Source organism: Meles meles, chromosome 21, assembly GCF_922984935.1.
Source record: "Meles meles chromosome 21, mMelMel3.1 paternal haplotype, whole genome shotgun sequence".
NCBI classification, from domain to species: Eukaryota; Metazoa; Chordata; class Mammalia; order Carnivora; family Mustelidae; genus Meles; species Meles meles.
Genome location: NC_060086.1, coordinates 31722810 through 31748608, shown reverse-complemented (window position 1 = coordinate 31748608; position 25799 = coordinate 31722810). Strand labels below are relative to the sequence as shown.

Here is a 25799-nt window from a genome sequence, read left to right as displayed (position 1 = left end):
ATAATGCAACTCGTGCTCACTCTAGAAGCTCACCCACAGGTCACCACGTACTTGAACTGGCTGGTCCGCATGTCGTCCGAGATGGAGACCAACATCGTGGCGGTCGAGAGGCTGAAGGAGTATTCAGAGACTGAGAAGGAGGTAAAGGCAGCAGCCGGCCTGGCCTCTCCTGACCTCTTCGGTGTGACTTAACCCGGACCATCCGCAGAGCCATAGCTGGCGTGCCTTCGACAGGCAGCCTCTGTTCAACAAGAATCGTCTTCTGTTACTTGTCACGAATTTGTGTGGGGGGCTGCTGTTAGGGAAAATGACACACTTGTTTCCTCTTTGAAGTTTAAGAATTGAGTACCCAAGAGGTGATTCAGAGCGTGGAGAGTCACTCACCAGAGGCTCAGTACATGCATATTGTAAAAATGATGACGGTGGGAAGGAATTGACCTAAGTTTGGGGAACCCTGCACTTACTCAACCAAGGTCTGCATTTTATAGATGGAGCAAAGCATGGCCTAGGGAGGAAAAGTGGCTGACCTGAGGTCACATGTGGTCAGAACGGCTGGGAGTAGGACCCTGGTGTCCAGACTTCAGTGCCGCATTGTCCTCAGAAACTGCCTTTTTCTGCCTGCGATGGGAGTGATCATAACGATAGTGACAGTAATGCCTAGAGAGACACCTCTGCCCCCGCCACCACGTGTGATGAGTGACCCGTATTGTGCCCTCAGAGGGGCCTCAGGCCCTGAAGCACACATCTGACATGGAATAATTCACACAACCTTTCTGTAGCCTCATAGCTCCCATTCTGTCGTGACCCCATTTTACAGATGAGGAAACTGAGGCACAAGGTTAAGTTACTTGCCTGAAATTAAATGGCTGGTAAATGGCCAACTCAGAATTTGCTTTTCTGCCGTTGGCACACTGCCTCCCAAGAATGTGCCCCTTGGGAATGAGACCACGGCCCTGGATCAACTATCTTGAGGGATCTACGGAAGTGAGCGATGTCCTGTCATTAACACTCAAACAGGTGCGCCCAGTCCCCCTTCATCAGAGAGCATCATTCGGGATGGTGTGAGCGCCCCCTGAGGAAATAAGTATGTATTACACCAGAGGTTTTCCCACTCTACTGATTTTATTTTTTTACATTTTTAAGATATAATTCACATGCCATGCAGTGCATCATGTCAAGTTGAAATGAAGTTTATTTTTTAAAAAGTACCATGTTTTTATTTCTTTTGATTATTTTTATGTTTTTAGGATAAGAACATATTTGAAAAATATAAAAGAAAGTAAAGCTTATCCAGGGTCTTACCACTACTAAAAATATTTAATTTGTTTATATAGACTGTATGTTCCCAGTTAGAAAGTTCCATCCACTTCCTTTCAGTGCTCTCCATGTTCTTACAGCTTATTCCCTTCCTTTATATACTTAAATTTATAAAAGGGAAATATACTTGTAAAAAAAAACTTAATATAGCAAGTTTATGGGGGAGAAAGGATGAAAGCTCTCTTTCATCCTCTCTGTTCCTCATTTTCCCCGAAACTATCCCTGATCCTGGCCCCAAGGATATCCAGTTGTAGCGCTCAGGAAGTGTTGAATTAAACTAAGAAACGCTTAAGAAATAAGGGCTGTGTGACCCTGGGCAAGTTACCTACCCTCTCTGTGTCCATTTTCTCATGTGCAAGGACCCCACTCATGGGACTGTTGTGAGGATTAAATGAGGTCATGTGACAGTAATCTTTAAAAAGCATTAGCCATTGCTTTGTCCTCCAAATACAGGAGGCACCCAGAGTAAAACCTCTACCCTTATGCCAGTCAGAGAGGACCACTCCTTCATTGATTCAGTCCTCAAGTATTCATGGAGCCCCTGCTGTGTGCTGTGGCAGGTTAGGGGGGCTGGAGTGTGGCAGTGAACAGTGAACCAACCTGTCCGCATACGGTGGACAGGGGGCATGAACAACAGAACAAGCAAATAAAAGCACACCTCAAGTGCTAGGAGGTGCCACGTGGTCTGAAGGAGATCCGAGCAGGCTTGGGGATCGAGGGCACAGAGCCAGGGCGAGCTTGCATGGCCCGAGATCAGCATGTGAAGGAGCATGCCCCGAGGGGAGTTTGAGGAGGGTGCAGAGGCCCAGAAGCGGGGCACAGAGGTGCGTGGGGAGCAGAGTGAGCCGGGGAAGGGAGAGGAGGTCAGAGGGGATGGATGTGTCGCCGGCTCTCTTGTAGCCTTGAGACTCCTGAGGCAGACCTAAGAGTCCTTCCCCAACACCCCATTTTTTGCCACCCCCCCCCAGGCTCCCTGGCGAGTCCCGGAGATGACTCCACCCAGCACGTGGCCTCAGGTGGGCCGAGTGGAATTCCGAGACTATGGCCTGCGCTACCGAGAAAACCTGGACTTGGTTCTCAAGAACATCAACGTCACCATCGATGGAGGGGAAAAGGTGGGTGCGCCTTGTCCCCCTGACCGTTCACAGCAGGGCGTCGCTTGCAACCAGGCACATCGTTTCTGCGGTTTCTCACAGTCCAACTCCGTGGGGCTGGAGTGGCCTTTTCTGGCAGGGGCTTTGTGGAAGCAGAAGCTGCTGGAGTGCCCCAGCGGCATTGCATGCTGTCAGCAGAGAGCCAGATGAGGCCCGCGTGTAAGTCTTGAAGAAATCTGAATACGTTGCAAGTACTGAAGAATCTGGTATGTCTTAGATAAAGATCCATTTCCTGCCTCTTTTTTTTGAGTGAGTGAGCATGTGCACTGCTGGTGGGAGGAAGGGCAGAGGAAGAGTATTAAGTGGGTTGCAGGGCTCAGTCACATGACCCTGAGACCATGACCTGAGCTGAAAACAAGAATTGGATGCCTAACCGACTGAGCCACCCAGGCACCCCTAATTTCCTGCTTTTCCTGAAAGATCGAACATCTAGCAACATGGGGCTTATACTTCCTTCCTGGTTCTTTCTAGACAAGACGAGAACCTCCAGCTCACCCAGCCCCTCCCCGTCTCACTTAAGTGCCTACTTGGTCCCCATGGGCACTTGAGTTTGCTGCCTCTAGAACAGAAAGATGCCATTGTCACTACTAGGGCCGGCGTAGTGAACATGTGAAGGTGTCAGAATTCTGGAATATATCCCCAGTCCCAACTTGTTCCTGGAAGACATCCTTGCTCTGAGACCTTGAGACCCTCCTTAGGAATCAGACGAAGGGTCTTCCTGGCTGTCTGCCAGAGGACAAAGTTTCTTTAATCTTTGAACATACGTGTTCTTTTTTTAAAAGATTTTATTTATTTGACAGAGCTCACAAGTAGAGACGCTGGCAGAGAGAGAGGCGGAAGCAGGCTCCCTGCTGAGCAGAGAGGCCGATGCGGGGCTCAATCGCAGGACCCTGAGATCATGACCTGAGCGGAAGGCAGAGGCCCAACCCACTGAGCCACCCAGGCACCTCTGAACATATGTGTTTGCTAAATTGTTCCTACCCTGAGCCTCAGAATGTTCCGTTCCCATGAGAAATTTCTCTTAACTTACACCAAAGGGAAAAACAGAGCAGGTGGTGGTCTCGCCGAGGCTCTGTGGCTTACGTTCCATCACGAGACTCCGCTGTGTGACATTTCTGTTAGAGACTGGAGGGATCCTGCTTTTCAAGAGCCCCGACGAGGAGGGAGGAGGTGTAATTGGATGTTAGGAATGTTAGTCATTGGCCACTGAGCAGGCGCCCCATTTCCTGAAGAGAGGATGAGTGGGAACTGGGTCCTGTCCATGACCTCTTGTGGCTCCTGCAGCCGGGATGGAGGGAGGAGGTGTGCGGGGGCGTCGGCCTGAGTCTTTGAGATGCTGGACAGCTCAGCATGGGAAACTCATCATCAAAGGATTGAAAAACAGTATGGGGGAAATACCCGATGATTAACATTACCTAGAGTTGAAAATAATAGGGCTTTCTTGAAAATCCCTCTGCCAGAGCCCTGTCTCTTTGGGAGGTCTGTACTAACTTATCAAAAGAGCCAAATATTTTAATTTACAAAATGAGGTGGCGTAGAGAAGGAAGCCCTTCTTGACCCTTGGCTAACACAGCCCCTGAAGGAGCGCCCCTGGGAAGCTGCTGACCGGGAGAGCTGTGTGGTGGACATCGGGTTGACCAGAGGACTGAAATGCTTTAGGGCAGACATCTGAAATGTGGGCCCTGTGTGGGGAGCAGGTGAGGGGTAACCCCCAGACACCAGCATCCCCACCTCACCCTGGGCCCTTCCTGTCCCACAGGTTGGCATCGTGGGGCGGACGGGAGCCGGGAAGTCGTCCCTGACCCTGGGCTTGTTTCGGATCAGCGAGTCCGCTGAGGGGGAGATCTTTATCGACAACATCAACATTGCCAAGATCGGCCTGCACGATCTGCGCTTCAAGATCACCATCATCCCGCAGGTGGGGTCTGGGTGCAGCCAGGGATGGGGTGGGGGGCGGGGAGAGTGATATACTTATGTATTGGGGACAAACATAAATGTATTCCTACTTTATTATTTTCATTGTTCTCATTGGACGAGTACTGTTTCTTCACCATTGAGTCTCCCCTTAGCGTCTAAATCGCAGCAGGAATTAACCAGGCATTGTTCCTTCACTCCTGCTGGCTTCACTCAGGACAGGAATAAGTCTCTCAAGAGCCAGGCGAGAAATAGGAGTTTTCCACACTGATTTCTGTAGCTGTGATTCTCTCACGTGTTGCCTTGTCATGGTGTTTTCCCTAAAATCTTTCTGAGATTCTCCTTCGGAGGCGGGGAATGGGGAGGAATCCGCAGTCCTTTATGATTAGGAATTGCTATGCTGCTTCTCCCTGTCAGAAGATTCTGTGTATTGGAGACTCTGGGAAGTTTTGCCAAAAGAAATTTTATTTCACTTAACCCAGGATTTTCCAAACCTTCCCCCCACATTACTAACATCTCCGGAAATAGTGATTCCAAGGAACCCTGGAACCTCATCTTGAGCGATTCTGGCCAGAGCTGTTCACGTCGCGCCTGTTTGTGCCGGGTGCAGGCATCGTGACGTGAGCCTCACCTGCCGTCTGCTGTCTTCTCCCCGGACAGGACCCTGTTTTGTTCTCGGGTTCCCTCCGCATGAACCTGGACCCGTTCACCCAGTACTCGGATGAGGAAGTGTGGACGTCCCTGGAGCTGGCTCACCTGAAGGACTTCGTGTCCGCCCTTCCCGACAAGCTGAACCACGAGTGTGCGGAAGGCGGGGAGAACCTGAGGTAAGAAGCAGGGATGCGAGGCTCTGGCTGGGTCTCCTCAGCTCTGCCTCCATCGAGGTGTTGGAAGATTCTGTCCTTTTGCATCTGTGTCAGGCCTGGGTTTGAGCCACGGATGAGCCATTTTCTCTTCCCTTCTTGTTGCTTCAACTTTAGCATCTGTAAAGTGGGTTTCAGTCCAGGCTCATGGTATGGTGAGGTATAAAACCAGGATGGCCAGTGTGGTTCCTTTCATGCCGGGTTTAGTCGATGGAGTGTGACTGTTAGTTGTTCACCTATTGAAAAGCTGCTCTCTTAGTCAATAAATTTCTGAGCTCTCCGAGTCGCTACCCGTTGCCCTGGGCCTTCTCCCAGGATCCCCAGGATGTCCCCCATGACCAGCAACTGAAGTATCCCTGCCTGGTGGCGCAGGGAGCCCAAGTCGTGCTCCAGCATCCGCCGTGCCTCATCTGTCCCTGTGACAACCACCCACCAAACCTCAGATGTGTTCAACACTCAAGGCCTTTGCGGGGAGGGTCACTGCCGGGCGGCCCTGCGGTTCTCGGCTCACTCACAGGGCTGGGGGTCCGCTGGGGCAGATCGGGTCAGCTCCACACGTCCCTCATCCTCCAGCCGACCAGCCCAGGCGTGTGGTCACGGCAATAGCGGCGGCGCAGGAGTGAGCGGACCCCGGAGGGCAGTCCCTCTGTGAGCCTCCGCTGACCTCGTTTGCTGGCATCCCGTTGGCCAAAGAAAGACCCGTGGTTGAGTCCAGAGTCAGTGGGGAGGACCCTACAGAAAGCACAGATACGGGGCCGTTTGGTTACCCTTCACACCACCCGTGCTGAGCTGCTCCCCTCTGAGCCCTGTTCTGAATATGACGCTGAGCCCCACTTCAGCTCCACGGCGAGAACATCCCAAGCAGTCACTGACGTCTGCCAAGGGCACAGGCGTGGGGATCGGGGAGTAGCCGGGCTCTTCTGGCCTTGGCAGCACCTAGTGTCCCCTCTCTCTACTCCCAGCTCCTGCCTGGGCTTAGGGTCAGGAGTGGTTTTGACCCTCTGTCTCCTGCTCTTTTTCTCCCGGTCAAGCGTCGGGCAGCGCCAGCTTGTGTGCCTGGCCCGGGCTCTGCTGAGGAAGACCAAGATCCTCGTGTTGGACGAGGCCACGGCGGCCGTGGACCTCGAAACAGACAACCTCATTCAGTCGACCATCCGGACGCAGTTTGAAGACTGCACGGTGCTCACTATTGCACACCGGCTCAACACCATCATGGACTACACGAGGTGATGCTCTGGTCCCGCGATGTCCCCGTTCGTTCAGCACTGTCCTCTGTGGAGGGACAGCCCTCTCTTGCCCTTGGGTGTTTCTGACATCACTCCATCATGCATTCAGTCAACACACACGCGAGGGCCCGCCACATTCTCAGTCCAGTTCTGGGCACAATCCCCCGCGGGATTGTTGGGACTCAGCAAGGAAGTATCAGACAAGGAGCCTGCCTGAGCGACCTTCTAGGTCAGTCGGGGGCTGGGTGCAGAGACAGACAACAGACACGTGAACACACCAAAGCTAATGGTGCTGGGAACGAAGTAGAGAAAGTGAGAGAGCCTGTCTTGGCGTAAGCATCCCAGGGCTTTGACCAGGAGGGGTCAAGGATGGCAGCCAGTTGGAAGGCTACTGCAGCAGTCCTAACAGAAAGTGTGAAGGGCCTGACCCAGAGCAGGGATTTGTTGGGGTGGCTCTTGGGGGCATAAGGTGCTCACCCCTTCCTTTCCCCTCACGTCTGTGTCTGCTGCTCTTGCAGGGTCATCGTCCTGGACAAGGGAGAGATCCGGGAGTGTGGCCAGCCCTCCGACCTCCTGCAGCAGAGAGGTCTGTTCTACAGCATGGCCAAAGATGCTGGCCTGGTGTGAGCCCTGGAGCTGGTGCATCTGGTCAGAGCTGCAAGGCCGACACGCCAGCGTCCGGGGATGATGTACTGGGGCACCATCCTTGGCAACCCAGGCCTCCTCTGTACTGAAACCAAAAAGAAGGAAAACAAACAAGCAAACCCCCAAACCAAAACACACAAAGCAGCCAGCGTCTGGCCCCCGAGTTGGAATTGGCCGTGAAGAAGTAGGAGAGACAGAGAGATGCAGCCCACCCAGAACCCTCCCACCCCTGCCTCCATTGCCCTGCAAGGTGCACAGATGTTCACAGGGAATGCATGTTTGTGCTCTTGGTGCTCAGCGGGGAGGTTTCGGCAGCCAGGCTGCTCGAGAAAGTGGTTTCATAAAATACGCTAGTGACCAAATCCAGCCAACTGCCTCAGGGCTCTCCAGCCAAAGTCAACGGGTTCTGTCTTTGAGAAGCTCCCCAGCCCCCCGACGGCTGTCCCCGGCACCCCCCAGAGTGCTTGGTCTCTTTAGGGCTGCAGGTAGGAGGTGAGGGGCCATCCATTGAGGGCCAAGCACACTCTTCTTTCCAACCATGTGGTCTTCCAGGCGCTCAGACGCTGGGACCGCACGTCTCAGCCCTACTCCCTCGGGACTCGCCTCCCAGGCCGAGGGCAGGCAGCCTCCATGTCTACGGACTTCTCACTGACAGGACTTGGTAGCACTTCTGGGCCGTCCAGACCCAGGGCTCATCTCAGTACCGGCTCCCCAGCCTGGTCGTTCATCTCCTCATCCACGCCAGTCTCCTCGCTTTCCTCCTTCCTCCCTGTCCCCGTGGCTAGGAAGGCTTCACTGCTCTAGTCCCCAAGAGAGAAGATCTGCCGATGGTAATGAAACGGTCAAGGCCAAGAGCGCTAGGTACCTGCCAGGTGGGACCGGTCGGGGCTGAAAAGAGCCCCGTTGAGTCTCCTCCGTGTGGTTAGATTTTTTTGTTTTTTTCCTCGCTGTTGGCATCTGGGTGGCTTGAAGGATGGCAGTGTGGAGAGCTTGACGTTTCGTGACTGAGTCTCTTCCAGGACAAGAAAAGGACCCATTCACGAGTATCAGTGATTGCTTTTCCTTTTTTTTTTTTTTGGCTTTTTTGGTTTTTTGGCTTTAAGTGCTGCTCCAAGGGGAAAAACAGTTTCAAGACTTTAATTTCTTGGGAAGAGGTGCTGGTTGAGGAGCAGCGTTCCCAGGGAGTAGCTACAGCAGCCGGCAGGTGACGGGTGGTCCATGTGTTCCAGGAGGAAAACGGAGAAGCAGAGTCCTTCGCGGTTTCTCAGACCAGAGCGAGACCCAAAACGCAGAGGAAGGTCACTGCTGCTCCGAGATTCATACTCGCTATGAATTACATTGCTGACTTCATACCCAGAGAAGCACCTTCCTTCTTTTAGGTGGAATATATATTTATTTTTTTGTAAGTTATACCATTCTTTCACATTAGATAAACCAAGTTTTTCTTGGGGATCTTTTTCTAATGACTTACACTGGAAACATGAACATTTGCAATAATTTACAGTAAAAAAAAATATTTTGTTTCTTACTGAACAATTGTTCTGCTTTCTTTGGGGCGTTAACAGAGTGTTCTGCCATGTCCTTCAGGGTCACGATGGGGCAACCCTCTTGCCTGCTTCTGTTCTTTCTCTTTGGCAAACCCGTTGTCTCCAGTGGGAGCCCTTGTTTGGGAACGGGACCTGAGAGGTGAAGAAGCAGGCGGGGTTTAGTGGGGAGTCGGTCTGGCCCAGTGGACAGAACCTGGGCTCAAACCCTGCCCTTGCGGTTTGCTGTGTGACCTCGCATATGTCACTGGACATCGGTGCCCCCGCTAGGTGTGTTAATAGGCCTGATCGTACCTGCCCCGCGGGATTGTTGTGGCGATGAGCAATGGCATGTTGGTGGCACACACGACCTTAGTCATGTAAGACACAAGCCAGGCAAAAGTCCCACGTGGCCAAAATTATCCGAGAAAATCCCTTTGTGTTAGCTAGGCCAGGCTATGCTGTGAGAGCAAATTAGTGCTGAACTCTTGGGAAATGGAACATCAGGGTAATTTCTCACTCGTGCATTCTTTGATGAGCATCAGATGCTTCTCTTGGTTCCCTGTCTTCCCTGCAGCGACAGAGAGACCTAGGCTATTACGGTCTTAGAGCATCACCTCCCAAGGGCCAGCTTCTGGAGATCGGCACTGCAGGGCAGGGGAAAGCGGGCACAGGATGACGCATCTGTGTTCTTTATGCCCCAAACCAGAAGCGACACAAGTCTGTTCCACTCAGCCCATGGGCCAGAGTTAGTCACATGGTCCTAGCCCCAGCGCAAAGGAAGCTGGGATATGCAGGGGTGCGTAAGGAAGAGCAGTACCTCCCCCTGTGATCGTTCCGTGGTTTCTGAGTTGTGGCTTGCAGGGAAGTTAGGCTGGCGTGTTTGGTGTCTTCAGTTTGGAGAACCGGCTGTGTTTGGGGAGCAAGCCTGGGCTGTGCCCTGAAACCAGGCCCTGAGTAATGGCGCAGAGTGGGCATCCTGGCCCTGCCAAATTGCCTTCCAACAGTGCTTTGTGTTGCCTGGAGCGTGAACGTGCTAAGCAGAGAGGAGCCCATCAGCTTATTCCCAAGAAGGGAAGTATTTGGACGTGCCAAGTGGGGGGTCAGTTTTAGAGGTGGGGTGCCAGGTCAGGTCCTAACCAGGTGTCCCAAGTGTGCAACCTGGTAAGTTCCTGTGGGTGTGCGCTGTGGGGTGACCGGTCCTTAGGAGGCTCGCAGGCCTGGGTTCAATCTCTCGCTGCTTCCTCAAGAGGCCACATGCAGCCTTAGTCCGGAGGGGGTGGCGTCAAAAGCCCTGAGGCTGGGGCAGGGGTGCCTGCTCCCCTGCTCGTCCAGGTAAGTGTGTCCGCGCTGTGCAAGGAGCAAGGGGGACCTCTCCTGTGTGCCAGGCCCTAGGCTTGGTGCTTAGCCTTGCTCCCGTGGGAGGGGGTCCCCAGGCCAGAGGGGAGCAGGGACCTGGAGTGATGCTTCCCATGTGGGTCCTGCAGCACCTTCTAGCAAAGCACTCAGAATCTGACCACTTCTCGGTCCTCTGGTGGCTGCCATGTGGGTCCCTCCTTCGTGCCCCTGTGACGGCCACCTCGGCGATTTCCCTGCTGCCCTGGCCACCACCTACTCTCCTCCCCCAATGTATAGTCTGTTCTCCACCCAGCAACATCTTGTGCCTTCAAAAATTCCTCCATCCCAACCCTCCAGTGGTCCCCATCTCTGGCAGCAGCCAGCTACCCTCCACAACCTGGCTTCCCGTGACCTCTGTCCTGAACTCCCCTCCAGCCACCTCGCAGGCCCCTCCAGCCACAAAGCCCCTCTGCCACCCTTCCAGCATGCAGGGCACTGTCCCGCCCTCAGGTCTTCCCTCTTCCTCAGACATCAGCATGGCTGGTCGCTCCCCCATGTCTTTCACAGTGGCAGCTCACGGAGAGCAAGGCTCTGATCGGTTTACTCCTTAATGAATGCCCTCCCCGAGCACATCACTCAAGGCTGGCGACAGATTCTCCAATACAAGACTGAGTGAGCTCTCTGTGCTGGGCCCTGGGCCCTGTGCGACACCATCAGGGCCTCTAGAACGTGCCTTTCAGGAGCTGCAGTTTCTTCATTGGTACAGCCGGGATCATTGTGTCTGCCTGGCCAGGTAGGTGCAAGGAAGGAAGCCGATCCAGGTAAAGCACCCAGCGCCACGCCTGGCCCTCAGGACCCCATCCTACGTGGTGATGCCTTTCATTCATTTGTCCACCTATCCATCCATCAGTCTGTCTGTCCGTCCACGCATCCATTCATCCCTGCAGTCGTCCTTTATCGAACACTCCCACATGCTATGCGCCGTGCCGGGTGCTGGGAGTCACAGTGAACGCATGGGAACAAATCCCTTGTCTCAAGAAGGGAAAAGAGCCCATTCCTTCCCTTCCTGGGGGAGATGCCCGAGTGGAATTCAGCTGTCAGCGAGCTGATGTTCCAGAGCTGAGGTGTGCGTGCGGTAGGTTAGGATGTGGGCTCTAGAAGCAGTCAGCCCAGGTTCAGATCCCTGCTTACACTCGGTGTGCATTTTCTTGTCTGTAAAAGGGGTCTCATGAAAGTATCCTAGTCGGCTGATCACCACGGTGCCTTCCTTCCCCCGTTTTAGGGATTTCCTGAAAGCCTATGGTGGGCATCGGGGCAGGGCTTGGTGAGCGTTTGCTGTGATGCGAGGGGACACAGGAGGGTAAAGGGCCGACCGAGCCGGGCACTGAGCCCAGGTCTGAACGTGGCTCTCCCTGCAGGTGTTGCCCCCTGAGCCCGTGGCACGGTGTCTGGGGAGCCGTGCTGTGCGCTCCTTGGCACCCTCCTTGGTGCTGCTCCCATGACACTCCACTCTGTCCCTGAGAGAGGCCCTGGTGGCCTTCGAATGACCCTGAGTGTGTTGGCCAAACACACAGCGGCTACCACTTTGGCCTGTGGTCACCCTGCCTGGATGTCAGGGGCCCTGCTCCAAGCAAAGTACTACATCTTGTTCCCTCCTGTCCTTCCACACTGGGCACGCACCCCCACACGATGCCTTGGGCTATAAATAGACCCAGGACAGACCTCCTCCCAACCCCAGCCACTCACCAACTGGGTGGCCTTGGCAGGTCCTGAGAACTCTCTGGGCCTCATTTCCCACGTTGCCAAAACAGAGTTGGTAGATACTAGCCATGGTGGGGCCGGCCCTCTGGAGGCAGGACTGGGGGCAGGAAAGGGATGCAGCCCTCTGACCCTACTTGGCAGGCGTCCGAATGAGCCGCTGGCCACACCTTGGCAGAGGAACATAGAAGCTGCCATTTGATCTAGATTTCATTTCTTCTGGGCTGAAAACCCTACCCTGGCTGGACCAGCAGAAAGTCCCTGTGACTTGGCTGGGACAGGGTGGTGGGGGGCGTCCACAGGTCCTTCCAGATGCACCCACAACAGCTGCTGTCTGTGTATCTGGATGACTGCTGGGCTGGGTGAGCCCGGTGCCTCTCAGCTGTGTGGCTGATCCCCCAGGGGACACCTGGCAGCGTCTGGAGTTCTCCATCACACCCGGAAGGGACAGTGCTTTGGCATCGAGTGACGAGAGGCCAGGGATGGTGCTGAATGTCCCACAGCGCACGACCCAGAATTACCAGCCCCACGTCAATAGCGATCGGTTAAAAAAAATCCTGGCATGAGTCCCTGCGTGGCTCAGTGGGTTAAAGCCTCTGCCTTCGGCTCAGGTCATGATTCCAGGGTCCTGGGATCGAGCCCCACATCGGGCTCTCTGCTCAGCAGGGAGCCTGCTTCCTTCTCTCTCTCTCTGCCTACTTGTGATCTCTGTCAAATAAATAAATAAAATCTTAAAAAAAAAAAAAAAATCCTGGCGTGTACGGCCTCTGCCCCACCGAGGACCCGAGGAGGGCCTCCAACAGAACAGCGCCAACACAAACGGTGAACGTTGACTGAGCCCCTGCTTTGGGCCCAGCTCAACTCGGGGCACTTCCCCGTGCTAACTTTATCCCCGCAGCAACGTCATGAGGTCACGGAAGAACCCCGGGCTGCCAGAGAGCATCTGAGGCGCAGACCCATTTCTCATGCCGCCCTTCACCTCTGTGTGTCTGTGTGACCTCAGGCTTGGCTGTCTTAGACTCTGTCCCTCTTGCCCCGCACACCTGCCACCAGTTTTAGCCACGCTGTATTAGGTTCCCAACTGCTGAAGGAAACAGGCCCAAGCCCCATGGTGCGTGGTGCTGGTCCTTGCCCTGGACGGAAGCAAGCCTGGCCCATCTCCGCCGTGGACCTTGGGCTTCCAACGGTCTCCCGCAGACACTCTGGTTGGTCCCCCTGCTGCGGGCCTCCCCCGACCCCGCCACCCTGCCTCACCCCAAAAGCTGGAATTTGGTCTCTCACACACATGAAAGGTGTACCCTGAGCAAATTCTCTCCGTGGGGGGCCCCAGAGTCCCTGGCTCTGCCAGTCTTGTTTTTGGCACAGAATGTGCTGGTGCTGGGGGCAATGGCCTGTGTGTTGGTTCAGACAAGACGCTTCTTGGGGTTCATCTACAAGGGGGGAGGAACCGCAGCAGGAGGTGTGGAGTTTTTTGGAATCCTACGGGGAGCTTTAAAAATACATAACAGAATGGAAAGAGCATCACCGCATGATTGCGGCCGGCAGGAAGGCGGACGTGATCATGATATGGCGGCCAGAGCGGTCCTGGTGGTACTGGACAGGTTCACCAGCCCGACCGGCGGTGGCAAGGCCGGAGCCTGCACAGAAACACGCGTGGCATGCACAGACGTGCCACACGTGCACAAATACAAGTAAAAGTGGGAAAATCTGACCAGAATCAGCCAATGGTACCAATGTCCATATTTTGGTTAGGATGTTGTACTGTTTTCCAAGATGATGTTATTCAGGGAAACAGAGGAAAGCTACCCGGGAACTTTCTGGATTACTTCTTACAATGGCTTGTCCATCCACAACCATCTCAAAGTAAAGGAGGTCATTTGTAAAAAAAAAAAAAAAAAAAAAGTACATCCCCAGTCCAGGGGATGGTGATTTCCAGCGTCTGGCGGGGAGCCCCGGCATGGGTGGGTTTTTGAGTCTCTCAGGTGAGGCGCCCAGGCAGCCAGAGTGGAGAGCCACGGGGCCACTTCAGCTCCGGGGTGGGTGGGGCCAGATGAGCCCTGATCAGACCGACCTGGGCGTTGCTGTGTCCTCCTGGGTCTGTGACAACTGTTTGCTTTCTCTGCTGTTTTCCTCCCAGAGAGCAGAAGGGTCTAGACCCAACCCCGCGGTGCTGCTGATGGCCCCGGGTCACGTGTACCCCCAGGGCACGGCAGTCTCTCTGGCAGGTACGTTGAGGCGAGGGTTGAGGGCTCAGATCAGGCCCGATTCCTGCGCCAGCCTGTAAAACAGGCCCTGCTGGGCCAGCAGCTGGGTCGGGCTGCCGCTCTCCGCCAGCCGCCCCTTGTCCATGACCAGCACCCTGCAGGGGTAGAGAGAAACGAGCCACTCTCACCAGCCCAGTCAGCCCTGGGCACTCTGACGCCGAAAGCCCAGCGTGTCTGCCCGGGTAGAGTCTGGCCCTCCCTGCGTTTTCCTGACACCGACAAGCAGGGTGGAAGCCTTTGCCGGGCCGGAGTCCTCGCGTCCTCCCTCCCCTTCCCTCCTGGCATCAGTTGCGCCTCCTGTAGCGTGCACACTCGCTAATCCATCCCAGTGCCCCTCCAGCTCTGAACCCCGCTGCCTGCCGCTGCCGCTGCGGGGGTGGCGGGGGCTGGGGGCGGGAGAGGGCAGCTTACCTGGCGCAGTCCATCACAGAGCGTAGGCGGTGAGCGATGAGCAGCACCGTGCACTGGGCGAACCAGCTGCCGAGGGCCGCCTGCATCTGCTGCTCCGTGCCCGGGTCCACAGCGGCCGTGGCCTCATCCAGAATGAGGATCTGGGTTTTCCGGAGAAGGGCCCGTGCCAGACACAGGAGCTGCTTCTGGCCCACACTGGGAAAGAGTGGGAGGGTCAGGCCGGACACTGGTGTGCCTGCACGTCAGGATCGGCGGGGTCTGCCCACAGATGGGGTTCCCATCTATGCACGTCTGTGTGTGCGGTCGGTCTCCGGTCCACAGAGATGGGAGGGATCCCCGTCCTGCCATGTTTGAGCGTGGTGAGCTGAGGCGAGACATTCAAACCCCGGTGCCTCAGTTTCCCCAGCAGTGAAGTGACTATTTCTATTTGTACCCTGGGGTCTTCAGCCTGTGCCGGACCCACAAGCAAGTGCCGGTGCCTGTGTGGGGTTACTTCTCACAATGACCTCCAAGGTGGTTACTATATTAATGAGTCATATGACTAATGAGGGTTTAAGGACAACTTAAGGCCCATAGAAGTGCTCAGCAGTGTGCTTGCCACAGAGAAGGCCCTTGGTGCCTGCGGGCTTCTCCTCCTCTAGTTACCAACAGGGAAGTTGCAGCTCAAGGTCACGCGGACTGTGAGACCCCTGACCCTCGAGACCCAAGGGTGTCCCCCAGTGCTTTGCTGCTTCTCATTATGGAGCCTTCCAGCAGTGTCTCTGGGGGACCCCAGGCAAGCCTCAGGCCTCCTGTGCCAATTCTGTAAAATGGGTTGCTTATTTCTTTTAATTTTTTAAAAAGGATTTCTTTATTTAATTGACAGAAAGCCAGCGAGAGAGGAAACACAAGCAGGGGAAGTGGGAGAAGGAGAAGCAGGCTTCCCACCGAGCAGGGAGCCCAACACAGGGCCAGACCCCAGGCCCCACGGATCATGACCTGAGCCGAAGGCAGATGCTCCACAATTGAGCCACCCAGGTGCCCCCGCAAAATGGGTGAGTGCCTCTCTGAGGACTGTAGGGAGGAATTATGTTCCCTATATCTAAGCACTGTTTCAACAACTTGACTCATAGAACTCCACCAGCTTACAGGAAGGAGATACTAACTGTAATTCCCATTTTACAGATAAGAAAGGTGAGGCCCAGAAGATTAACTTGCCCAGGGCCCCAGAGCTGCTAACTGGGGCCGGCTGGATTTGGAGACTGTCTAAACACGTAGGCACGAAGCTACACCACTTCCTTGGTGTCTGGAGACATTACCACCCCTAGTCCCTTACCCTAACACCAGTGGGGGCAGATGGGCTTCAGGATCCAGAACCTCTTAGTTTTTCCCCTCCAAATTTTATTTATTTGAGAGCAAGAGAGTAAGGGGGGTGGGGCAGAGAGAGAGAAAGAATCTCAAGCAGATACTTTGCTGGGCACAGAACCCTATGCAGGGCTCGATTTCACCCTGAGATCATGACCGGAGCCAAAATCAAGAGTCTGACGCTTAACCGACTGAGCCACCCAGGTGCCCCCAGAGTATCTTGGTTTTGAAAAAAGCACACACCCATATGCCTAACGACAGCATTATTTATAATAGCCAAAAGGTGAAACCAACCCAAGTATCCATCAGTGAATGAATGGATAAGAAAAACGCGGTCTGTCTCTACAGTGGAACATCATTCAGTCTTAAAAGGGAGGGAAGTTCTGATACCTGCTACAACGTGGAGAACACTGTTCTGAGCAAAATAAGCCAGCCACTTAACTGAGGTACCCAGAGTAGACATGTTCCTAGAAACGAAGCAGCATGGTGGCTGCCAGGTGCTGAGGGCTGGGGAAAACAGAGAATTGCTTCTTTAATGGGTATAGGGCTTCAGTTTTGCGAGATGACAGAGTTCTGGAAATGGGTTGCACACTGGAGGGGATGTACTCATACATTAAAAGGTGGTAAAGATGCAAAATCGTATGTGTATTTTACCACAATTAAAACTTCTTTAAAAAGGCATAGGCCAGGGCCTCTTGATTTGGGCTCAGGTCATGATCTCAGGATCCTGAGCTTGAGCCCCATGTCGGGCTCTGCACTGGGCGTGGGGCCTGCTTGAGATTCTCTCTCTCCCTCTCCCTCTGTCTCTCCCATCCCCACTTGCACGCAATCTCTCTCTCAAAAAAAAAAAAAAAAAGAAAGAAAGAAAGAAAAAGCATCTACCATATGTTTACTCAATACCCCAGTGCGCATGGGGTTAGCCCCAATATCAAACGCATTACGTTTGCAGCCGAAGAAATACTGAGTGAGATAAAGAAAGACCGTTAAGTGGGTAAAGGTTGGGTTTTGTCCCCAAATACACGTAGGAACTGAATTTAGGGAAAAGAAACTGGCTACTCAGAGACTGTTGGCGTCTGGGATTGCTGATGAGTGAAGGGATTCGTGCTGTGAGGACTGACCGGGGCGGGTAGTCTCACGGGGGAGGCGGATTGCCAGGGCATATCATCCCGGGCTGAGGAGGTGGGGGGGGGTCTTGGCCACACCTGCTGCTCCCCCTAGCTCCTCCCAGGTCCTGGGGGTGCAGGACAAGCCTACCTCAGGTTGTGACCTTGCTCGGCACACTCATACTGCAGCTGGCCCGGGAGGCTGGCCACCACGGCTCTGAGCTGCACCGTCTCCAAGGCCTCCCAGATGGCTTCATCTGTGTGCTCACTCAGCACGTCCAGGTTCGTCCGCAGAGAGCCGGGGAACAGGGTGGAGTCCTGGCCAGAAGGAGCAGTGACTCAGAGTGGGGCCCGGCCGTGCCTCTCGCCTCTGCCCACCCCGTTCCCCCAGACCTCACCTGGGGGATGACTGTGATCCTGGACCGCAGCGTGTGCAGTCCCACGTGGGCAATGGAGACCCCGTCGATCCAGATCCCCCCCTCGGCTGCCTCCAGGAGCCGCAGGAGGCCCCCGGCCAGGGAGGACTTCCCGGCGCCTGTCCTGCCAACAATGCCCACCTGTGGGGGGAGGGGAAGCAAGGCTCATTCTGACCAGGCCTGGCCAGAGGAAGACAGACCACGGGCTGAAGGGTCCCCGAGCATCTCTGCAAGGTGTTTCCCTCGCACCCAAGATCCATCCGTCTATCCAACATCCTTTGAACACCCGTCCTTCCATCTGTCCCTCTGTCCTCTCATCTGATTACCTTCCCATGTACCCATCCCATTCTATCCAACCTTTCTGGACATCATTACCTTCCCCTCATCTCTCCCATCTTTCCCGGTTTACCCCCACCCTTCCGTTTCTCCCTCCTTCTACCCTCATCCTTCCGTCCCCATCTCAACCTGTATCTATCCCGTCCTTCATCCATTCTCCCTCCCAGCCCAGACAGAGCTCATCCATTCATCCATCTGCCCATCATTGTATCCGCCTCCTCCCATCCTTCCTCAGTATTCTCTGTTGCATTTTCAAACATCTGACACTCGGTGGAGGTTCGGCACCATTTGTTTAAGAAGCGAATGACAGGGGTGCCTGGGTGGCTCAGTGGGTTAAGCCTCTGCCTTCGGCTCAGGTCATGATCTCAGGGTCCTGGAATCGAGCCCCGTATCGGGCTCTCTGCTCAGCGGGGAGCCTGCTTCCTTCTCTCTCTCTGTCTGCCTCTCTGCCTACTTGTGATCTCTGTCTCTCTGTCAAATAAATAAATAAAATCTTAAAATATTTAAAAAAAAAAGAAGTGAATGACACATGTCACCCATCATGGGACAGGCCCTGTTCTAGCCACCAGGAATAGAGAAAATAGGGCGTCCTTGCTCCAAAGAGCTCCTTGTGTGGTCTGGGAGACAGTACAACTGAGTACACTTCATTTGAATACAGTGGGATGAACAAACCCCCTCTATAATCAGACTCTGGGCCTGAAGCTGCCTGGGATGGGGGGTTAACAGGGTAACCAGGGAAGGGTTCATGGTGGAAGGATTCTTGAGTGGCATTTTGAGGGACGAAACGAGTAGGAGTTTGGGGAGGGGGAAGATTCCTGGTCAACCACATTAAGTGCTAGACTGTCGACTCCCTGAGGGCAGCACCTGGTGCCCAACTGGCCTGCTAAGGCAGCTGACCCACCGCGTTGGCTAAGTCCCAGCAGGGCAATGCACGGAGACTTGGGCCCAGCCTTGAATGCCAAGCTCAGGAGTTAGGGCTTTTCTCTAAGGGAAGGTGGGAGCAGGCAGCAGGTCTCAAGCAGGGGAATGACATAGCCAAATAAAGATCATGGAAAACAGACTAGAGGGACTGAAATGGGAGGCTGGGGGCCCAGGGGCCTGGAGCCATCCGGGGGGAGGCAGGAAGGAAGTGCAACTGGGTGGGGAGTCCATGGGACTAAGCACCTGTAAAATGGGGCAATCCTAGCACTTCTGCATAGGGCTGTCACAGTAAAACTGCAAATGGCGATAAAACCATTGTTAAACCTTTCTGCAGTATTGGCGATGTCCCAGGTCCTGTCCAGACAGTCTCCAGGCATTAACTCAGTTAAACTTCACAACAGCTCTAGATAGAGACTATGATTTCCATTTTACAGATGGAAAAACTGAGACCAAGACATGAAGCGACTTGCCCAAGGTCAGCCATGGCAAAGCCAGGAACTGAGGGCAGGCAAACTAGATAAGGCATGTGGAGCATTCAGCCCCCTGCCCCAGCACATAGTAGGTGTTCAACCAATGTCATAGGCAAAAAGAAAGGAGGGAGTTGGGGAGATGCCTCTTGGCTGGGACACCAAGGTGGGTGGGTGGTGCATTCCACCAAGATGGCGGCAGGTTTGGGCGAGAGTGTAAGTTCAGTTAGGGGGTGACGGACCCATAGATAAGGGGAGCTGAAGCGGGATGCGGGGGAGGCAGTGCTCGCCCTGGGCCTGGCCTCCATGAGGAGGAGGATGTGGGAGAGCTGCTCACCTTCTCTCCAGCGTGGATCTTGAAGGACACACCCCGGACAGCCAGCGGGAGCTCAGGATGGTATCTCAGCCCAAAGTTCCGGAACTCGATCTCCCCGCCATGAGGCCAGGGGGACCGGGCGGCACAGGTGGGCAGCCTCCAGGGCGCCTGGGGCAGGAGGGGACACAGGATCAGAGGAGCCTCTCTCTGAGGTGTCTCATGAAGTGGCCCACCTCTCTGAGGTTCAGTTTCCCCTTCTGCAAAATGGGTACATTTACTCTCTTTTATAGGTTGTAGGGGATACGGAACACAGCAGAGCTAAAAACACATAGTATCTGGGATTATACAAATAATGCTGGCACTGGCTATTATTATTAGCCACTATTAACTGTCAGATGGTATCCTCTCTTCCTCTAGAAGGGGTAGACACTCCCCTTCGTCTTCAGGAGGAGGGCGAGATTGTGCAGTAGTAGCAGCAGCTGCTGGCTCGTCCTGGGACCCTGACAGGGCCCCCCACCCCCTGGAGGTGTCAGCAGGCCCCTAAGAGCAGTGGGCCCATATGGAGTGGCTGCAGCGTGCCTGGCCCACAGTCCTTCCCTGTGGGGTCTCCCACGCCCCTCCCGGCATGCCAGCCGGGATCCGGAGTGGATCCTGTGTTACTCTAAATTCGCTGGGAAGCCTCTGTGTTGTTGCTAGCACGATGCTGTTACTGCGCTGTCCCACAGCTGTTCCTTATGGTCCCCTGTCACCCAGAATGACCAGCTTTGCCCAAGTGAAGAAGCACAGGAACCAGGATCTGTCCCAGCCCCGGTCCCTCTGCTCTTAAGCATTCCTGCCGCGCTGGCTGCACCTCTAGCCTTCGGTGCTCAGGGCTGTCATGCCTGGAGTGGATCTAGATCCAGGCCCACACCCCCGTCCCCCGTCCTCCACCATCACCTCCTTGGGCGTCCGGTCATAGTCCTTCATCCTCTCCACCGACACGATGCTGCTCTCCAGGTCCGCCCAGCTGCGAACAGCCCACTGTAGCGTCTGGGTCATCTGGTGGGAGAAGACACCTCAGGCCGGCTTCAGTGAGGCCACCCTGCAGGCTTGCCCCAGCCCCTGCCCCGAAGACAGTCCCCCAGGTCCTGGGTCAGACAAGGGGATGGGGTTTGACTGCGGCCAGCAGGACCCCCCTCTTCAGTAGAACTGTGGTATGCAGAGTAGAAAGGAGCTTGTCCAACCCATCTGACGCAGGTGGGGAGACAGGACCGGAGAGAGTGCGTGGCCCTCCCAAGGACACACAGCAGGACCTGGGCTCACTGACTTGCGTTCTGAGAGGTTTCTAGCCCCTGATTTGCCATCATTTTGCCTCGTTGTAAAATGAGGGTAGTAAGAATATCCCTGCTGGGCTTGTGGGCGGAGTTAAATGAGTTAATATTTGTCAAGCTGTTAGAACAATGCTTCATTCATAAAGAATGCTACTTAGATTTATATTTTTTTCCTTCACAGATAAGATCTGACATTAAATATTGTTATTAATAGTTAACAAAATTTAGCGAGGTTCTACGTATATATATATATATATATACCTTCTCTCTATATACCTTATCTGAACTAGTCTTTACAAGGTATGAAGAGATGATTGCCCCATTTTTCAGATGAGCACACTGAGGCTCTGTGAGGGGAGACTCTGGCCCAAGGTCCAGGACGGTTCCCCAGCTGTATTTTCCTCACGGGTTGGCACTCTGTTCCTTGAAGGTCCCACTGGCAGGGATCTGTTGGTCTTGGGTGTTGGGAGTACCTGGAGGGCGGCGGACACGGAGAAGCCCACGAGGCCGGCGCTGAGGTGTGCCTTGCTGAGCACGGCACACGTGGCGGCGGCCAACACCAGCACATTCCCCAGCAGCTCCAGGTTGACAACCAGCCACCTGCGAGGGGAGGCAGGGAAGAGCCGGCTCAGCGGGGGGCCCTCTCTGCAGGACTCGCTTCTCTGGGCACAGGGCCTCGTCATCGCACCAGCTTGAGTCCCACGGGGTCCCCAGCCGTGGTCCCCTGCACACCCCGGGCCCCACCCAAGCTCGGTGGGGGTGGTGGTGGTGGATGACCTCCTGTCTCTCCTGTGCCCCGCCCAGAGCCTGGCACACCGGAGGTGCTCGAGTCGAGTGTTGCCATGGGGCCAACCTTCTGTCCCTGGGGTGGGCCTGGCCGTATCCCTTCCGTGTGCTCCCCCTGCCTGAACCCAGCCCCCCTTTTATCTTTGTGCCCACGTTGGCTTGAACGTTGCCTGCAGTCGTTCTCCTGGCCTGTTCCTCTCCTTTCTCTCTCACATGTAACTGATAACTTCGTAGCAGTTACCACCCTTTATAAGAAAACTATTTACTCAGCCCTTGACCATCAGTCTCCTTCAGCAGATCGTGAGCTTGGCACAGACAATGGCTTTGTCTCACTCATGACTGTGTCCCCAGCACCTTAGCACAGGGCCCAGCACTGAGTAGGTGCTCAGTGACTAATATATTGAGTGGATGAATAAATATGCAAACCCTCCTACTGGATTCCTACTCTGCCATTCATCCAACAAGCACATATTAAGCCCCGACTGTATGCCATGCATGGTTTAGAGGTGCTGGGGACACAGTTTTGAAACCCGTCTTCAGGGAGCTCTGGGCTTTACTACATATAGTATCTGGTTCTCCAAACAACCTCACAAAATGGGGTTGTCCCCATTTGACAGGTGAGGACACTGAGGCTCAAAAGAGTTAGGTATGTGCCCAAATACACACACGTAACAAGCCTTCGAAGTCGCATTGCCCTGACCAACACCAGAAAGCATGCATCTTTTCCTACAGGTCATGGATTTGCAAGGGAGCAGCCCAACAAATGAGTAAGTAACCGGCTTCCTAGATGGCTGACCTTGAGACAGTCCCTGTCTTTCTTTAAACAGGTTTTTTTGTTTTGTTTTGTTTTTTATTTATTTATTTGACAGAGAGAGATCATAAGTAGACAGAGAGGCAGGCAGAGAGAGTGAGAGGGAAGCAGGCTCCCTGCTGAGCAGAGAGCCCGATGTGGGACTCGATCCCAGGACTCTGAGATCATGACCTGAGCTGAAGGCAGCAGCTTAAACCACTGAGCCACCCAGGCGCCCCCCTGTGTTTCTTTAAATGCCAGTTTAGCCGTCTGTGGAATGAGGTAACATCTGGCTCCTTACAGTTGAGAAGATTCAGTGACGTGTGTCATATATGACATGGAAATCACTGGGCCTTCCACATAGTAGGCACTTTCTAAATATTCATAAGGGCTTTCCCCGCTAGGCTAGGACCCTGGGAAGATGCACGACAGATCACCCAGAAGGCATATGGGAGTGAGACACTGCCCACAGCCACACGGCCTGAGTCGCAGCTGGCCAGGGACCCAGGGCACAAAGGGGAAAGGAATTCACATTTATTGAGTGCCTACTGTGTGCCTGGCCCTCTCCACACTATGGCACCTGGATTCAAAGCCTGAGTCCACTACATACTGGCTGTGCACCCCTGGGCAAATTCCTAAATCTCTCTGTGCCTGAGGTTCACCATCTCTGGAACAGTCTCAGCGTGGTGAGTTAATAGGACTAAGTGAATAGATCCGTGTACAGTGCCCAGAGCCATGTCGGGCATGCAGGAAGCTTGTTACAAGTACTAACTGAGCGTATTTACAAAATCCCGATAGCCACCCCATGAAAGCCATGCCACTTTGACAAATGAGGCTCAGAGAGATATGTAACTTGCCCAAGATCGCCCAGCTAGGAAGTTGCAGAGATGGGATAAGAGCCCATGCCTGTCTGTGTTCAAAGCCTGCGTTCCCGAAAGGTGGCTGAGGATGCTTGTGTAGCTGCTCCATGGAGAAGTGGAGTCCAGTCTAGGGGCCTGGCCACAGAGGCACCTTCCCTTTGGCTGACATGTCTCCCCCTTGCCTGCCTGCTCCTGGCGTGTCTGCAGGCCACGTTCCATCTGCTCACGGCATAGCCTCAGTTTTATCCCTGCCTTGCTGTGTGACCTTGGGCAAACCACTTGGTCTCTCTGGCCACACACTATGACCCTAGGTCTCACTCATCTGGGTTCCCAGATGGAGTACGGTGTCTTCTCTGCCCCCAGGCTCCTCTTACCTCTCAGCCGCCAGCCGTGGGAAAGTGACTCTCTGGCTTTCGTCCACGTATGCGTCACTCTGAGCCACAAAGGGGCACTGGGCCTGGAAGGCTCTGACCACTGCGCTGCCCTGGAAGGTCTCAGCCACATGGGAACACACGCGCGAGTGCCTGGCTGACTCCAGGCGTCTGAGCTGGCAGAGGCTGGCCGCGTATAGGCTCTGCGGTGGGACAGGTGTGGAGGACAGAAGTCACCGACAGCAGCACAGGGGAGCCTCGATGATACACTTTCCGACCAGCCTCCGTGACCAGCTTGCTCTGTGACCTTGGGCTAGTTGCTTCCCCTCTCTGGGCTCCCAATTCCTTGCAGAATCAGAATTACATGGGTTCCTTTCCCGGGAAGCGCACCTTCCCGTGGCCCAGCCCAGAGCGAGTAAATCAGAATCCCTGGTGGGGTCCCCTTGGCCTCGGTATGTTTTAAATAAAACCTTCTGGGTGATTCTCATGCACAGCCAGGACTGAGAAATCCCTCCTCTGGTGTGACTGTCTCATTCCCAGCTCTGAGGCCCCCTGCTTCACTTAGGGCCAGTTGTTTTGGGAACAAAACCATAAAGGACACGGAAGGCAGGTGGCCAAACGGAACTCGTTCCCTTAGCGGGAGCTCCCGTGCCAGGTGCTGGGAACCTAACAACACGCAAATAACAAGACCGTTATTTGGTGTGAGTTACCGTTTGCGTGCAGGCTGGGAGGCTGCGCGCTAGGCTCTTTACAAACAGCATTTACTAATAGGAGGTGGATGTTCGTGGGCTTCACAGTTTATAGACGAGAAGACCTAGGGCCCAGAGGGACAAAGCAGCTGCTTCGGGTCTCTGTGGCAAGTTAAGTGGCAGGGCCCGGATTCAGACCCACCTTCTACCTGCCCCCAAGGCTGTCCCTTCCCGAGTTAAGAGGACAGAGAGACCACAGCAGTGGCTGTGGCTTTTGTTCTAGGACCATAGCTTTTTTCTACTCTATTTCTGATTTCCTGGGGCGGAGGGTGAGCTTCCCTCACAGTATCTGCGTCAGTAGGTCCTGGATGGGGCCCAGAGAACGTGGGTTTCTAACTAGCTCCCAGCTGGCGCTGATGCCGTGAGTCTGAGGCCACACTTGGAGACCCATGGAGTGAGGACGGAGACAGGGACAGTGTCCTGGTCCCCCTGCACTTCAGGAACGTATGCCATTAGATTCTGTCCTCTTGTTCCAAGCTAAGGAGACAACTGCCCAGGCAACAGCAGGAGTCAACCCTAATACAATAGCCTTCGAGACCTTGCCACGTCTTCTTGGTTTCTAGATCACTGGGAAAGATCAAGCTAATTCCAGCAACAGCACGATGTGATGTGAGCTACTGAGCACCTGGAGGTGGACGTCTGGGAGATGGAGAGGAGTAAAAAGTGTTGGAAACAAATTGTGGTTTCTCTGCCTCTGGGAGTTCTAGGGACGGTCCCCAGATGCCCAATTGGACAGAAGCTCCCAGCTCCCACCCAGAATCTGGCTCAGAGACAGGGGACTGGCTGAGGTGACCTGGGCTGGTCCTGGGAACCTCCTCAGTCTCTCCCTACCTGAAGCCCAGTGTAGAGGGCCACCAGTGGCAGGATGGCCACAGCTGCAAGCGGGGTGGCCACCGTAATCGCCAGAATGGCCTCCAGGAGTCCGAAACCATAAATCAGCAAGGACCGGACTTTGTCTGGGATGTCCACATCGACTGTGTCTGTCTCCTTGGAGAAGTGGTTCAGCAGGTTCCCGAGGGGTGTCCGCTCAAAGAAGCCAATGGGAGAGGGCACCACATCCCACAGCAGTCTCCGGAAAAGCAGGCTGGATGCCTGGATCCCCCCTAGGAGCACCATGGCCACAGCGGCAAACAGCCCAAGGGCTGGGGGGAAGAGAGAGAGAGGGTGTCAGAGCATGAGAGCTGAGACCGCCCCCCAACCACCCCATGGTGGCCATCTTCTATTTTGACCACCTCGACAATCCCTTGATGGAACCACCCTGTAGTGGGCCGAATAGTGTGCCTCCCCACCCTGCAAACTCAAGTCCCCCAGGAACCTTGGAATGGGGCCTTATTTCGGAATAGGATCTTTGGAGATGTTTTCAGTGAAAGATCTTGAGATGATACCATTCTGAACTTAGGGCAGGTTCTAAATCCAACGACTAATATCGTTACGAGAAGAGAAGACAACCAGAGGCATGGTGAGGTGATGTGAAGACAGGTACAGATGCTACAAGCCAAGGACTGCTGGCCCCCAGCAGAAGTGGGAGAAAGGTGTGGGACCGATGCTCCATCAGAGCCTCTGAGAAGAACCAGTCCTGCCGAGAGTTCGGCTGTGGGCTTCTGGCTTCAGGACTTT

At 54.5% G+C, this 25799-nt stretch overlaps 2 protein-coding genes across 4 annotated transcripts in view; one reads left to right on the top strand and one right to left on the bottom strand.

Annotated features, from left to right (window-relative positions):
• Positions 1-12325, top strand: part of ABCC1 (ATP binding cassette subfamily C member 1) — a 133027-nt gene extending 120702 nt beyond the window's left edge. The window contains exons 26-31 of the mRNA XM_045993322.1: positions 40-141; positions 2286-2432; positions 4231-4389; positions 5046-5212; positions 6280-6474; positions 6993-12325. Of these exons, the coding sequence (XP_045849278.1) occupies positions 40-141; positions 2286-2432; positions 4231-4389; positions 5046-5212; positions 6280-6474; positions 6993-7101 (879 nt within the window). The 3' untranslated portion in view covers positions 7102-12325. The remainder of the gene's footprint in view (positions 1-39; positions 142-2285; positions 2433-4230; positions 4390-5045; positions 5213-6279; positions 6475-6992) is intronic.
• A 1153-nt stretch (positions 12326-13478) lies between these two features.
• The window catches only part of ABCC6 (ATP binding cassette subfamily C member 6), a 46192-nt gene continuing 33871 nt past the window's right edge, over positions 13479-25799 (bottom strand). For all 3 annotated transcript variants that reach the window (XM_045993422.1, XM_045993423.1, XM_045993424.1), the window contains 9 exons: positions 25014-25324; positions 23437-23636; positions 21100-21226; positions 20253-20354; positions 19338-19484; positions 17259-17417; positions 17012-17178; positions 14414-14608; positions 13479-14097 (listed from right to left, as the gene is read on the bottom strand). In XM_045993422.1, coding sequence (XP_045849378.1) covers positions 13989-14097; positions 14414-14608; positions 17012-17178; positions 17259-17417; positions 19338-19484; positions 20253-20354; positions 21100-21226; positions 23437-23636; positions 25014-25324 — 1517 coding nt within the window. In that variant the 3' untranslated portion in view covers positions 13479-13988. The remainder of the gene's footprint in view (positions 14098-14413; positions 14609-17011; positions 17179-17258; positions 17418-19337; positions 19485-20252; positions 20355-21099; positions 21227-23436; positions 23637-25013; positions 25325-25799) is intronic.